Source organism: Brachyistius frenatus, unplaced genomic scaffold (genome assembly GCF_029030835.1).
Source record: "Brachyistius frenatus isolate BFR_SWC_R1_liver_20210118 unplaced genomic scaffold, ASM2903083v1 Contig_29, whole genome shotgun sequence".
In the NCBI taxonomy this organism is placed as follows: domain Eukaryota; kingdom Metazoa; phylum Chordata; class Actinopteri; family Embiotocidae; genus Brachyistius; species Brachyistius frenatus.
The window spans coordinates 2,258,650-2,271,735 of record NW_027210628.1 but is presented as its reverse complement, the minus strand read 5'-3'; the positions used below and the strand labels follow the sequence as shown (position 1 = coordinate 2,271,735).

General features: G+C 41.6%; 1 protein-coding gene across 1 annotated transcript in view; it reads left to right on the top strand.

Annotated features, from left to right (window-relative positions):
- Positions 1-13,086, top strand: part of obscna (obscurin, cytoskeletal calmodulin and titin-interacting RhoGEF a) — a 40,083-nt gene that overhangs the window by 26,730 nt on the left and 267 nt on the right. The window contains exons 51-78 of the mRNA XM_069699122.1: positions 116-229; positions 632-799; positions 974-1,076; positions 1,172-1,301; positions 1,404-1,509; positions 3,263-3,371; positions 3,491-3,615; positions 3,699-3,811; positions 4,193-4,361; positions 4,491-4,578; positions 4,669-4,869; positions 4,977-5,037; positions 5,133-5,210; positions 5,305-5,477; positions 5,728-5,754; positions 5,845-5,997; positions 6,456-6,501; positions 6,596-6,673; positions 6,868-8,611; positions 8,783-8,887; positions 8,988-9,110; positions 9,911-10,078; positions 10,292-10,397; positions 10,818-11,057; positions 11,816-12,039; positions 12,154-12,168; positions 12,399-12,495; positions 12,779-12,928. Of these exons, the coding sequence (XP_069555223.1) occupies positions 116-229; positions 632-799; positions 974-1,076; positions 1,172-1,301; positions 1,404-1,509; positions 3,263-3,371; positions 3,491-3,615; positions 3,699-3,811; positions 4,193-4,361; positions 4,491-4,578; positions 4,669-4,869; positions 4,977-5,037; positions 5,133-5,210; positions 5,305-5,477; positions 5,728-5,754; positions 5,845-5,997; positions 6,456-6,501; positions 6,596-6,673; positions 6,868-8,611; positions 8,783-8,887; positions 8,988-9,110; positions 9,911-10,078; positions 10,292-10,397; positions 10,818-11,057; positions 11,816-12,039; positions 12,154-12,168; positions 12,399-12,495; positions 12,779-12,928 (5,014 nt within the window). The remainder of the gene's footprint in view (positions 1-115; positions 230-631; positions 800-973; positions 1,077-1,171; positions 1,302-1,403; positions 1,510-3,262; positions 3,372-3,490; positions 3,616-3,698; positions 3,812-4,192; positions 4,362-4,490; positions 4,579-4,668; positions 4,870-4,976; positions 5,038-5,132; positions 5,211-5,304; positions 5,478-5,727; positions 5,755-5,844; positions 5,998-6,455; positions 6,502-6,595; positions 6,674-6,867; positions 8,612-8,782; positions 8,888-8,987; positions 9,111-9,910; positions 10,079-10,291; positions 10,398-10,817; positions 11,058-11,815; positions 12,040-12,153; positions 12,169-12,398; positions 12,496-12,778; positions 12,929-13,086) is intronic.

The following is a 13,086-nucleotide window of genomic DNA, read 5'->3' as shown; positions in this document are numbered from 1 at the left end:
GAATTTATTTTTGTTGAAGCTAGTGATCATCAAAGTATTTATAATGAACTAATATGCCTAATATTTTTATAATGTCGTTGATGATTTCTCATCTTGTGTTTTTCTCTACCAACAGGCCCTCCAGTGTTCGAGTCATTGTTGTCTGACTGCAAAACAAAGATAGGACAGACGATCAAACTGACCTGTAAGGTCTCAGGATCTCCAACTCCAGTTATCAGCTGGCTCAAAGGTTTGAAATATCTTACCAAAACAGTTGAATGCAGAATTTTGTGCGTTGCAGGGCAAATTTACTTTAAAAAAATAAAAACATTATTTCATGAAATAAAAACTACCAGTACATCACCAATTGGAGAATTTGAATGCTTTTTTTTTTCTGCAAAGGTTACGGCTTCACTCCACAAATACAAAACATGTCATTTCTCCAAGGATGTTTCAACTTTAGCATACATGTCTTAATACTATGCATATTGTACCACTTTTATTTGATATCACTGATACAAAGTAGTAGAGTAGTTTGTCTGCGATTGCACACAGATTTTTATTTTAAAGTTAATATTTGAGTAACGCACATTTTCATGCCTCCATTGTGTAGTTCAGTTACACAGTAAAAACACTGATGTCCACCTCTTAGATGGTCTTCCGTTGGAGGATGACCCGCGTCACATCATCACCGCAGACCGGTTAGGCACTTGTAGTCTGATCCTGGACAGCCTCACTGCAGAGGACTCCGGACAGTATGCGTGCTACGCCTGCAGCTCCATGGGCAGTGCTGGCTCTCTGGCTAAGGTTGTGGTGCAGGGTGAGTCTTGGGTGCAGCTGAGCCAAAACAGTGTTGCACAAGATCCACATTTGTGTTTGTAGGTGAATGTTGTTCATACAGTACATGCATTGTCACAGAGGAACACAAGACAGCTGGGACCACAGCACATTATTTTTACATCTTCATCATACTTCTATGATGACTTCTCTCCAGCTCCACCCAGGTTTGTGAGTCGCCTGGAGAGTGCCTGTCTGATAGAAGGAGAGGATATCCAGTTCTCCTGCTCCACACTCACTACCCCTTTACCACGAATTAGGTATGGCAGCACAGAGCTGATGTCACCGCAGAAGTTGCTACATTATTTTTGTAATTACTAAGTGTGCTAACGGCTTGAATCTTTGGGTTTGGCAGGTGGTTGAAAGATGGCAGAGAGTTGACCGACCAGCAGAAATATTCCATCGTTAATGACCCTCGGAGTGGGATCTTGTCTCTGACAGTCATCAGGGCAACAGAGGCAGATATTGGACAGTATGAGTCTGAGGTATAAAACCTGCATAAGTGTCCATGGTATCAAAGAAGCCAATATTATTGATATCAGACATACCAGGGATCTTCATTGTGTGAAATATTTTGTTTTGTTTAGCTTTGGAATGAACTGGGCTGCGTCAAGTGCAAGGCAGGTCTATGTCCCGCCTATGTACCTCCGACTGACATCGGGAATGATCAACCGCAGGACTTGCCTCCTAAAGGTATGACGATCGGAGCCACTGAGGTAAAAATTCTCCACACAGGATGGAAACCCATGACAGGGTTTTCATGTGGATCCACACGTCCACTAGTTCAGCTGTGTTTAAAAAAGGGATAAAGCACATGCCATTGTCCAATTTTACTTCAGATCCCATCACCTGTTTTGCATCAAATCATATGACATCACTTCACCACAAACAGCAACAATTTGGATCAGTGTTCCCTTTCAACCACTACCATTCATCCATTCTATCAAGTTGACACCATTGGGAGATTTTACTCTACTTACATATTCCTTTTCCTCATTTCACACACACTCACATCATAAGTAGTTTCACCTACCATACCAGTTGTCACTAGATTCCCAGCGATTATGGCATGGAGTGCAGCCTGTAGGTGAATGCCAAAAAGATGACAGAAAAAAAAGAATCAGTTTCAATTTGCATAGTGCAGCAAATGTTTTATTCTCACTATTAACTGCATTATGTGGTGGTATGCATGAAATATAAACACTTGTACACCTGTTATTTTCTCATCGTGCCATTTCTAATATTACCATTTAATTTGAATTGTCTTGGTCATATCATATCAAGTCTGCATGTGATCACAAATGTATTCTTCATACTGTAACCGTTTTCCTGGATTGCTCCAATTATCTTAGCCACACTAAACCCAGACTCACTCATAATCATCTGTCAACTAATACCCACACATAACCCTGCTTGTGTCCTGATTCTGTTTCAATGCTCACCGCATCTGTTCTAATAACTAGCAGTAGATATTCTGCACTTTCAACTCTGCATGTGATTCACACCTGAATAGTTGAACTTGTTAGTCGTGTGACATGTGACTTCTGACTGTTCTGTGGCTGTAACGAGCGGGATCTAGTGGCTGCCATTCATCATAGACACCATACTGCTTCATCTCCCATTAAAAGACATTGATACATTTATTGTATAGAATGTTTTGTGTGTTTTTCACCATCTTTCCACAGAGGGCATGAATTTTGTTTCCATTAGACTCATCATGCAAAAGTCAGCACAACTACTGAGGTGCTATAAACTAACAGCAATCATACTTAATTTGATAAAAAAAAAGTTGAGTGTAAAGTATTTGTGTCCTATATTATGTCGTGAGGGTCATCACAGAGGGTCAGCAGTTAAAGTAGTGGAATAGAGTAATTCAGCTAAGATCAACAGATCGATAAGTTTGATGTATAATATCTTCTATATGGACTATAAAGTTGTCTCAATCTTATTTATATATATTTTTCTGGATTTTTGACCCCATGTTTGCCCCTCCATTCTCCATAACGTACATGTTTCTCCATCTTCCCTCGTCCTAAAGCAGGAGGTTCCTCACATGGACCGTTCCATGTAAGTCATCATTATCACGATAACAAATAACCACTCAACATTCCCCTTCTTCCTTTCTCCAACGCATGCCCGGCTAACTCTTCACTCCTACGAACACAAGATGGTCATGTGCTGGGCAAGTGTCCCCTTTACATCCGTGTAGGAGTGGGCATGTGCCCATGTCCTGTTGGTGTGGTGGGTTAGTGGGGTTAAACCCTGAAGTTGCAAGGTAAGAAATATATTATTACTGTTCCCGGACTGGAAGGTAAAGTACTTTCTAAACTTTTCCAATTCCACGTATCAATACAAGTAGAAGTTCTTTAAATACATTTTGAAATATGTACTTGTTTTGACTCTCTTACTCTAAAACTCTGGCTGAGTGGTGTTTTGGGTTTCATAGATGCTGACTCAGAGGGCTGGTCCACTGCCTTCGTGAAGAAATGGTTGCAGACTGATTTCAGCCCCACTTCTATTGCCAAGATGCTTTTTCCTCCTGGATCCACTGAACAGTAAGTTATGGATAGCATATAGGTTGCCTACACTGATCTTCACTACCTGGTAAGATTTCTTTATGGTTTCTATTTAATAGATTAATTGTGATTCATTTTTTCATTATCTCTTCCTCCAGGGCTGAGTGTAGCACTGAAGTGGATGTTCATGCCTCAACGGATCAGGCAGCACAGCAGCCTCTGTGTTACCTAGAAGAAGAAGAGGAGATCTACATCTCAGAGCAGATGCAGGAAATTACTGATGGTATTCTTGTCTCCTAAACACATAAGAATAAGAATATTATAAACTCTTGTATAATTTACAAAGTAATCAAATTTTCTGTTCAGCTCCTCCCTTCATCCAGGTACCTGCTGAGGACCTGTATGTAGAGCCGGGTCAGACATCTACATTTACTGCCATCATCACAGGAAGACCTACTCCTAAGATACAGTGGTACAAGGTATGAGTACTGTAGATAAGTGACTTCCAGATGGGGTTGGTTGCCAGAGGAGGGTGAGTTTACAACTTAGAATTTATGGGATCAAATAAAAATATATTACGACAATACAAGATTTTATTATTTACCATTTTTATGGTGATGATGCTACAGCTGATGGTTAATTTGTCTTTAGTTGATTGACTTTTATAGAAAGTTAGTAGATAGTTTTCAGCCTCTCTGTGTCCTCAGAAGAGAATTCAGAAAACAACCTAAAAAATGAAGCTGACTTTTTTTTTGGCACATATTCACTGAATGTTTTAAAAGGTCATAATGGAAAAAGTTTGACTAAAGTTTTCTGGTAATCATTCCTAATTAAATGCTAATCTCTCTCTGTGATTGGAGGATGGAGAAGAGCTTGCAGCCAATGAAAATGTGAAGATAGTGCAACAGGGTGCCCGGTGCTCAGTGACCATTGTGTGCCCCGACGGTGAGGACAGTGGCATATACACCTGTTTTGCTCACAATGACTCTGGTCATGCCTCGTGTCAGGCTCAGCTCACAGTGGAGGAAGGTCAGTGTATTTCTACTACAAAGCATGTCACAAAATGTATTATTGTATGGATGATAAGGAGTGTATTATTATTGATGTCCCTGTGGTTTACTGTACCTGCTTTAGTTACAAGTTGTGTTTTTTCCATAGGTCCACTGGAGTCTCAGGAGAGAGAAGTGGAGCTGGGGAAGAGAAGGAAGTTGTTCTCTGTCTATGACGTACATGAGGAAATTGGAAGGTGAACCCGTACTTCATATTGATGTAGTCTAAACATCCCATCGTCTCTGCTGAGATTTAATTTGAGTAAAATCCCCTTTTGATTATTTAGGGGAACATTTGGAGTCGTGAAGCATGTAGTCCACAGACGGACAGGGGAAGTCTTTGCTGCCAAGTTTCTTCCTCTTCGGAGCAACACTCAGACCCGGGCCTTCCAGGAGAGGGACTTGCTATCCCGTCTCGCTCACCCAAGAGTGGCCTGTCTGCTGGATTTCTTTTGCACCAGACGCACGCTTGTGCTAATCACAGAAATGTATCCTCCCTTTTATGTGTTACCATAAACTGATACGTTTATCTTTATTGCTGGTTTGACCACATACATAAACATTTAATCTGTGAGTTCTTTAACACTGTTTCTAGCTGCTGTTCTCATGGACTTCTGGACCATTTATTACTGAGAGGATCAGTCTCAGAAAAAGAGGTACAAACCCACATTCGTCTTTTTAGTTAATAATTAGAGTGTTGCAAATGTGATGTATGGCTCTTGACCAATATCCCATATTTTTTTTATTTCAGGTTCAGACATATATCCAGCAACTTCTTGAAGGAGTTAGTCACATCCACAGCTTGAACATCTTGCATCTGGACATTAAAGTGAGCTTTCTGGTCCAGTCAACATCACATCATTGACTCTGGCATTCATTTTCATGTATTTCTTAACTCCCATCTATATTCGTATTCCCTTTAGCCTGATAATATCCTAATGGTGTACCCACCAAGAGACGAGATCAAGATCTGTGACTTTGGCTTCTGCCAGGAAATCGACACATCCCGACACCAGTACAGCATGTTTGGTACACCTGAGTTTGTTGCACCGGAAATCGTTCACCAGGAACCAGTCACAGTGGCCACCGATATTTGGTAAATTTAACTGCTAATCTGGCTAACAGAAACTTGCATGTGGTACTTGCAATACATTTTGTGTATTTTTATTACCTTTGTAAATGTATTGCATACAGGAAGGTGCACTTCTTTTTGAATATTCACATGATGTAGACCTGTTCGTATTAAAAGAACATTTAAGTAAAAGCCAAAAAGGATTTTTGTACAATGGTAAATTACAGAGAAAAATTATAATAATGCCATGAATATCTCTTATTCTCTCTGTCAGGGCTGTGGGTGTTATAGCCTATCTGTGGTATGTATCTCTGCCCTTTTGAAAATAACCGCAAAATCTTAAATATTGTATATGCAGTATATCAAAATCTTAAAAAATAAATCTTTACAGTCTGGTGTGCCGATGCCCCTTTGTGGGTGAGACTGACCGAGCTACGCTGCTGAGGGTGGGGGAGGGGACCCTGAACTGGGATGCCCCTGATGTCCTGTACAGGAGCCCTGAAGCCAAGAACTTTCTCCACATGGTCCTTCAGCCAGATCCAGAGTATGGAGGCAGTTTTGTTTTTGCTTATACTGCTACACATTCAGAAAGTCTGATTAGATATTTGATAAAAAATTTGCCCTTTTTATTTGACAAATGAGAAAATGAGTCTCTTTGCATCAGTGATATTAATTTCCATTCTGATTCAACAATCAAACACAACCCAGTAAAAATTAGATTTCATAGGGTTTATTCTGGTCCAAAAAACTGGCAAAACAAACAATGAAGTGAAATATTTGAAAGTTGCATAAAACTAAATTAACTCTGCTGATAACTCTTTAAGGCTTTACTAGCACACCTTTTACAATCAATAGCAAATTTACTCAAAGAATAACACAACATTTTAACACATAATTCATACATAGCCAGTGTTGTAATGGTGTATCCAGTAAACAAGTATATAACTGGTTTCAGGTGAAGCAGTGAACATATCTAACCTCTTCCAATTTTCTTGTACCCAGGAAGCGACCGTCTGCCTTTGAGTGCTTGAGTCAGGAATGGTTCCAGGTGAGCTAAAATACAGAACAATAGGTGTTTTTTTTCCAAGTTTTGTTGAACCCCTGACACAGTTAAACTCACCTATCTTTATTACTGTGGTTAGGATGAACATGCGGGAGAAGATACTGATGAAATCAACACAAAGAGTTTGAAAGTCTTCATCTCAAAAAGGAAATGGCAGGTGAGTTACCTTGTTTTGTGTTATGAACTAAAACCAAGGCCCCCGGGGTAAAAAGAAGTATCAACTGGTTTTGTGTAATGTTGAAAGTTTTTGATTTTGATCTGATATAACAAGAGTTAAGCTCACACTAGATAATCTAAGAGAATGCATTGGAAAATATATAACTTCAATATCTTTCCCATTGATCTCCTCAGCGTTCTCTGACCTGCATTGGTTCAGTGCTCACGTTGAGGCCCATTCCTGAACTGCTGGATGCTCCTCTCAGAGATACTGCAGTGACGGTGCCCCGTGAGCACCAGGATCACAGCAGCAGCTCCCCGAGCAGTGGCTCCTCGTCTGAGTATGACGAGGCTGACTCTTGGGACTTTTTCCAGCACTGCAGCCAGACTGAGGAGGAAGAGGAAACAGAGGAAGACTTTGATTCTTTGATGGAGAGAGCACGGATCCCTGAGCCTTTTGCCAAACTGCACCTAGATGGAGAGGAGGAAGAGGAGCTAACATTAGGGGAGGAAGAGGATGGGGAGATAGTAGGAAGGAGGAGTGTACTGCAGCGGAGTATGAGCAGGCAGTCAGTTGCATCATCAGAAGTATCGTCCCAACACACACCTCAGAGAGAGCGTCGGTTTAGCAAGGACAGTAGTCCATCCCTCTACCTTTCTGATGGGGACGACGGTTCAGAGAGTGATGGAGGTCGTATCCCTCGAGGGAGCGTCATCCGAAGCACTTTCTATAACACCTCTCATCAGCTTTCACCAATGTCTGCCAGACACATGACATTAAGGGACAAATTCCAGGCCAAAAAGCAGGAGAGAGGCCGCAAGCCTCTCAGGAGGAGCTTCTCAGGTCGCCTCAACGAACCTCTGATTGAATATGTGGAGGATGAAACAGAGACTAACCGTGGTCAGAGACGGGGATCTGTCCAGCCCACCATGCAGAAGTCCTGCTCGTTTGACAGTGGAGTTGGCCTTATCCACGGCAACATACCTCCTCACAGGAGAAGCAGGTCTCTTGATGAATATTCACGACGATCTCCCAGCTCACCCAGCAGGGCAATGCCAGGTGAGGAGGAAGGCTCTCAGAGTCTGAAGGAAGATTTCACAGACGATGAAGTGGCAGGGAGAAACTTATTGGCCATCCTGAGCTCTCAGCGAGCCACAAGGAGAAGAGGCTCTGTTGCTCCTGTACAAGGGACTCACACATCAAGTGGATCATCTGGTGCCTCTGACTTCCTCGCTGGAGACAGAAGGAGCTCCATGCTGGATCGTGAGCAGACGGTGGGAGATACCTTTGTCGGCTCCCAAGGGTCACTGGCTGAGTCATTTATTTTGGAGCATGGTGGCTCTGAGTCTTCAAGTAGACTGGGGTCCTATGAGGAGTTGAGTCATGGTCATCTCAGAGGAGGATACAGATCAGGGGAGAGTGAAGGATATGATGATCAGGGTGAGCCTCTGATTCCACCATCACCGTGCTCATTCCAAGAGGTAAAACCCAAAGGCTCGGTTCCTCAGGCACCGCCAAGGAACCGCACGCGATCCAATCCCAACTTATCCACAAACAACAGAGGTCAGCCGGGGACGCCAGTGATGCCGAGACCCAGTCCCAGCCTCTCTTCTCTACAGGCTCCAGAGAGGCCCCCCAGAACCAAGGATAAGAAAGAGGGCTCTGGTCTCCAGAGGCATGCATCCGCTCCAGCCCTCGAAGTCCGACCACCCACAGGGAAGTCACCCAAGCTGGGACTGCTGAAGATCTTCCGCAGGCAGTCCTGGACTGGCCATTCCTACTCGCAGCTAGATGACACAGAGTTAGGACCCACACTAGGAGAGATCATGAAGCCCAACACACCCACCATGTCTTTGAGGAAGAAAATGAGAGCTTCAGCCTCCAGCCTGACCAAGCTGTTCTCCAGGTCCTCCAGTAAGGAGGATGTGAGTAAAGGAGGTGAGTTAATATACATTATTTTATTTTTACATGGTTTTAAACAAGACATGTCAAACAGCATCCCAATTAATAAAAATGATAAAAACAAATTGATGTATCAGGATGAAACTAATTGTCATCTTATTGAATCTCAGGTTTGTTCCATTCAGTGTTCCCTTTTCTTCATAACAGGGCCAATAGTGAAAGGATCAGCTTCCACCCCACCTGAGAGTCCTAAAAAGAGAACCTCAAAACTCTTGCCATCTTTCAAAATACCTGCGTTCAAAAAGTCAAAAGGTAATGAAAAAACAAAGCTACATCCTTTGGGTTATATATTTCCAGGTTTACATCACATTTTTTGCTACACAGCAGACTTTTACTTTTTCTCAATATCCAGATCTGCCAGTCCGTCCCTGCAAGGCCGAGGTGTTCCAGTTAGACGGAGGTGGAGTCCTGCTGGTGTGGAGGCCGGTTCAGTCCAGTGATCCTGTCACTTACTGTGTGCAGTACTGTACAGACGGTAGGTTTGTCAAAATGTTTGCTTGTGTTAAAAAGAAGTTTATTCAGTGTTTTGGTTCTGTCCACTTATTGATATATAAATTGTCATTTATTAGTTACTCGAAGTCAAAGTTTCTCACCATGACATTAGAATTGCTTAAATTTGGGGTGTATAATTTGGTGTATATTTTCTTTCCTCATTAAGAAATACCAGAATATATCTCATTAGGCTTGTGCAGAACATAATATTTTGAATGACACACTCAATACTTTTTTCACCATTTTAGATCATTTCAATTCATAAAACTCAGCCAATTAAAGTTTGTCTTTGAAGTTGAGTCTATGAAGTTAATTTATAACATTATTCTTACTCAGTATATTTAAAAGCAAAAACAGAGGAGAACTTTTTTTTCTGCATCTTGCCAAATGATACTGGGTAATTTGTAGTAAGTCTTAAGTTCAGAGTCTTTACTTCTTTTTCAACAATCATTTTACTGTCACAATCTCAGTACCAGAAAAATGGCTCCCATATTTTCATGACATTGTGGTACTGGTGTTGTCTACTCCTCAAATTTATCAGTCAGAATCCTTCACCTTGGAGCTGTGGTCACCTGCAGCAGCACAAATAGAAAATAAGCCATATATATATATATATATATATATATGTGTGTAAAATGTTTGAACTGCTTGTAACTCTCATTTTATGTGGCTTTAAAAAATATATATATATATATTTCCTCCAGTACAACATAACTAATATCGCTGTTACTTAATTACACTGCAAGAGCATTATAATGTACAGTAAGTTGTGTGTCTCGTCAGGTGGGGAGTGGACCGTACTGTCCGAGGAGGTGACAGAGAGCTGCTATGTGGTGAGGGATTTAACCAGAGGAGCCTCGTACGTCTTCAGGGTGGGTTGCATCTCCAAGACAGGAGCAGGACCTTTCAGCGATGCTTCAGCTCCAGTTGTCATGGCCTCTCATCCTGAAGGCAAGAAAAGCACCGCTGCATGTTTGCTGTTGCACATGTGTGATATTATTCTTTCGTAGAAGTTTTTTAATGTGACATCAGGCTTTGTAAACGCAGTAGGATTGTGTATCTCTGGTTTGGTGTGTTTAACACACAGATTAGCTTCCTTGCCAACCACATGAGAATATACAAACTGCTACTAAATGGAGGGTAACATTGTTTCTACCTCTACAGAGATTCACATCCCTCTCATTCAGACTGAGTCACTGGGGTCAAAGGTCACCGGATCACACTCACACACAAAACACAAGAGCTACAGCTTCCTCTCTGAGATCAACAGGTGGGATTTTCACTGACAAGCTGCAGTTGTTGAGCAAAACTACCTCTAACATGTGTTTTCTTCATAATAATCTATAATACACAAGACTGTAATATCTCTGTACTTCTGTTAGCATATTTTTCTTCCTTTAAGTTTCATACAGATATCTATGAATCAAACCTCAGGTTGTGGTTTGATATATTTTTGATATTTTCCCTCCTTTATTTAAAATTATTTGCATTTTTTCTAACCGCTACTTCAATTAGACTTTTTTCTGTAAATCCCAAAACCACGAGGACCATTAACCATCAATTTTCCTTATCTGCTAATTCACAGAATACCAAAACCAGCCCCAGTATGCATTAGCCTGGTCTTGTTTTTCTCCTCTTCAGGTGCCACTTTGCCACTAAGCCACTCATCTTCTGTTTTCGTACCTCTCAGGGGTCGTTTCAGCGTAGTAAACTTGTGTCGGGATGTTGAGACCAGCCAAGTGTTTGCTTCCAAGATCTCCCCTTACCAGGCGGAGCAGAGACCTCTGGTGCTGCGGGAGTACCAGTTGCTGAAGAAGCTTCATCACCCTCACCTGGTTCAGCTGCACGCCGCGTTCATCGCCCCCCGCTACCTGGTGTTAGTGGAAGAGCTCTGTCCCGGCAAGGAGCTGCTCTACGGTCTTGCTGCGAGGTAATAGATTGATTGAGTGATTGTGGTGGGCCCCTAACCCTTTCATCTGGTGACAACAGCAGGTTAAAATTTCCACTCAAAGTGAGGGCCTTACCGTGTAAAGTGTCTTTTTCATCCCCTAACTCAAACAGAACTGTCTAATTCCAAAACAACTACGCTTGTCATGATCCAAGAAGTAAAAAGAACATAAAGGAGAGACGTTTTAGTTTATTTAGTGGCTGTTGATTCCAGGTATAAATGCCAGAGTAGATGAGAGTAGATTGGCAGCAGGTGTTTGTCATCAGCTGGTGCTCAGCAGCAAGCTTGTAGTAGGATGGCCACACCCACACTGGTGCACTGACAGGGGACTGACGGACAGATGACACTGACAGACAGGATACATGAGGAAATGGAAAAATACGGAGGTTAGGGGAAGGACTGGGGAAGCCATAACAAGGCTCTGCTTAGTCAAAGAATTCAGAGAACAAATTAAAATATTTTGAGATTTGCTGCCTCGATTAAGGCAAAATCTCACTTTGTTTTGCTGGTCTTGCAAGAGAGGAATTTTGTTATCAATTGATGGTCTATTTTTTTTTTTTTTTTTATCAAATTTGAACATACTTATAAGATTTTCATTGAGGTAAATTTGAATATGGACACTACACTAATTATTTTTAAATATTGTTTTATTGTTATGTATATTGTGTTGCATCGCTATATCGAAAATAAATTGTTGCTGTTGTTACTTCATAAACATTCCTGTGTTTGCATCCCCTCAGAGATCAGTATGCAGAGACTCACGTCGCAGAGCTGCTGGTTCAGGTCCTCAGTGCAGTCGACTATCTTCACAGCCGGCGAGTGATCCACCTGGACCTGAAGTCTGACAACATGCTGGTGGACGACCGTAACCACCTGAAGATCGTTGACTTTGGCTCGGCTCAGTCCTTCACGCCTGGACAGCCTCTCAACGTCGAGCACATCCACGGCCTGTCAGACAGCAGAGGTAGTGGTGTTTCTTATTTACAATCAAAAGGAGATGTAGATAAGATTTCGACGCTTTTCCTCTTGTAGATTCATCTAATGTACTAAACCTTTGACTGTCATGGCCTTCCAACAGACTGCCGCAGCAAAGGTACACTTTCTAAAAGGAAGGACGGATTGATGGATGGAAATAACTCAGCCTAACTTCCCCCACCTCAGCTGATCCTAGCTACCATAGCCTAACAAACCAAGTCCATTTTCTTATCATTTCTTTATCCATCTCTGATTATTTTTTTCCTAATACAGAAAATGTAGCATGTGAATGGAAATAGCTTTTCTTGTAAGGACTCTTTACAAACAATGTCCTGTCTGTTTTGTCAGTTTATATTGTCCTTCCTAAAGCTCCGGAGATCCTTGAAGGTCAGGGTGTCGGGCCGGAGACAGACGTTTGGGCTGTTGGAGTTCTGTCATTCATCATGTAAGCACAGAGATACAGGAGTTTATAAAGCATGTCATGTTTGTTGTTACTACTCAAAACGTATCCAACAGTTAATAATCTGCATTTGCAGACAATATATTTTTAATTGTCTTATTATAACTGGATAAAGTCTTTAAATAGATAGATCAAAATCCTTCGATGAAGATGTATCTACACTAACACAGACTACATCTTCTGTTGAAGAATTACCTTGTGAATTATAACATGTTCTTTGAATGGTTTGTGTATTATAGAAGTGTTTCTTTCTGTCTTCCTTTACTAGGTTGAGTGCCGACAGCCCATTTCATGCGGAGCTCAGCTGGGAGCAAGACAGAAACATCAAGAAAGGGAAGATCCAGTTTGGACGGTGTTACCCCGGTCTGTCAGAGGGAGCCTTAAACTTCATGAAGAGCAGCCTGAACAACAAATCCTGGTAAGTGGCTCTCTTGAAATCTATTCTGCATGAGAGTAACTAAACATATCAAACATTCCTTGTCTTTGGATTTTCAGTTTTCTTGTGCAAACAACTCCGAAGATTATCAGTGAGAGAAGATGTATTGTGTGTATTATTGGAGCATATATTTAATATCA